The following is a 1,806-nucleotide window of genomic DNA, read 5'->3' as shown; positions in this document are numbered from 1 at the left end:
TGATTTTTTTTTTTCATTTCTAAAATCCTAAGTTTGTCAATGGTATCACTAGCTTTGAATGCATAGTAATGTTCTTCTAAAATGGTCTCTAAATAATTATCTACCTTTTATCATTTTCATTTTAGGCTATACTCCTTATTTTGTTGATGTAATTCTTCTTGAGCATAACCTTAATCTTGATATATAGCTTTTGTATTTTTGGTTTTTGTATAAAAAAAAAAAAAGGAGACTACAAACGCTTCGTTAAATAAGTTGTCATAAACTCATGGAAATTCCAATTGAAGAACTTATAGTCTATTTTCCCAACACTAGCTACAATCATTTATACAAAGGTAATGACATATTGCATCTCATCACCATGGTTCTATCATGTGCAGGATCCGGGGGTATTGAAATGTCGCGGTCGTAATGAGGTGTTTCGAAAACGAAGCCCAATGGTGGATGATCGCGTCCTCGACATTGTTAAGAGAATTGGATTAGAGGGGCTGTATAGGACCCCATTTAGGGAGCTTGGTCATAATTTGATAACGGCCTTTGTTGAGCGATGGCGGCCTGAAACCCACACCTTCCACCTTCCACATGGTGAGATGACGATCACATTACAAGACGTGGAGGTTCTGTTGGGGATTCCAATCGATGGTGAGGCAATTGTTGGAACTTGTGCATTGAGGTGGGCTGTTGAATGTCAGCAAATGCTTGGAATTGTTACTAATTCAGTGGTGCTTAAAGGACAGAGGATCCAAATCAAGAAGCTACTTGAAAAAATTGACCATGGGTTGCCTGATGGTGCAGAAGAGGTTGCTATGCATCAGTATGCACGGTGTTATATTTTAGCACTCCTAGGGGACACAATTTTCGCTGACAAGTTTGGCGATAGGGTGCATACGATGTGGTTGCAGATGTTGAGGGACCTTCACAATCCACCTTGGTACAGTTGGGGGAGCGCTTGCCTTGCATGGTTGTACAGAGAGTTATGCAGGGCAACTGACAAAAACGCTAGTCAGATTGGTGGGGCCTTAATACTCGTTCAATATTGGGCATGGTCCAGATTCCCTTTTTTGTGCCCAAGGATGGACCTCCCACCAGATGGTGCATATGGCCCACCATTGCCATCTTCGCCATTGTCTATTAAGTAAGTCTCTTCCTTGGCCGATTCTCTCTATTTTTTTTGGATCCATCATTTTAAACGATATGACACATTGAACTTAGCATTATTCAACTACTTAAGTTTTTGAACTTAGAATTACAAAATAATTGAACTTAGCATTATTCAAGTATTATTCTACAACTAAAGATGCATATGTAGTGTAGTAGTAGTATTTCAAGGAAAAACTCGATAAAATGTGGATTTTTTAAGCTTCCATCAGCATACATATCCTTTTTCTTTTTTATTACATTGCATAATTGGTAGATATTGGTTTCCTCTTTCTTCATTGTAGGTTGGTTTGGGTCGTAAACACGAAGAATAGCCCCACCGAAATCTGTTTGGTTCGGTACCGTCAGCTTCTAGATTCTATGTATCCCAACCAGGTATCCAAATTGTGTTTCTTGTAATGTTATCTTAGTGTATACTGTTATAACTATAAACTATGTCAATTCAAAATAATGGAACATTGCATAATGTGTTGCGCTTTTTTTTTACTACAACAGGTGGTGTGGCAACCATATGAACCTGAATTAGGCCACCTGCCTGCGTTTTGTGTAGTAGGACAAGACATGTGGACGACGAGGGTGCCGCTTGTATGTTTCTGGCTAGTAGAGAAATATACACCGGATCGTGTTCTTTGTCAGTTTGGGACGGTGTAA

The 1,806-nt window shown here is 39.1% G+C and overlaps 1 protein-coding gene across 1 annotated transcript; it reads left to right on the top strand.

Moving 5' to 3' along the window:
• Window positions 1–587: 587 nt before the first annotated feature.
• LOC142640037 (serine/threonine-protein phosphatase 7 long form homolog) lies at window positions 588–1,806 on the top strand. The gene is made up of 3 exons (XM_075814147.1): window positions 588–1,132; window positions 1,440–1,530; window positions 1,651–1,806. The coding sequence occupies exons 1-3, from the start codon at window positions 588–590 to the stop codon at window positions 1,804–1,806; spliced, it is 792 nt and encodes a 263-aa protein (XP_075670262.1).

This window comes from Castanea sativa, chromosome 6, assembly GCF_040712315.1.
Source record: "Castanea sativa cultivar Marrone di Chiusa Pesio chromosome 6, ASM4071231v1".
NCBI lineage: Eukaryota > Viridiplantae > Streptophyta > Magnoliopsida > Fagales > Fagaceae > Castanea > Castanea sativa.
Note: the sequence above shows the minus strand (reverse complement) of the source record. Positions and strands in the feature narration are given on the sequence as shown.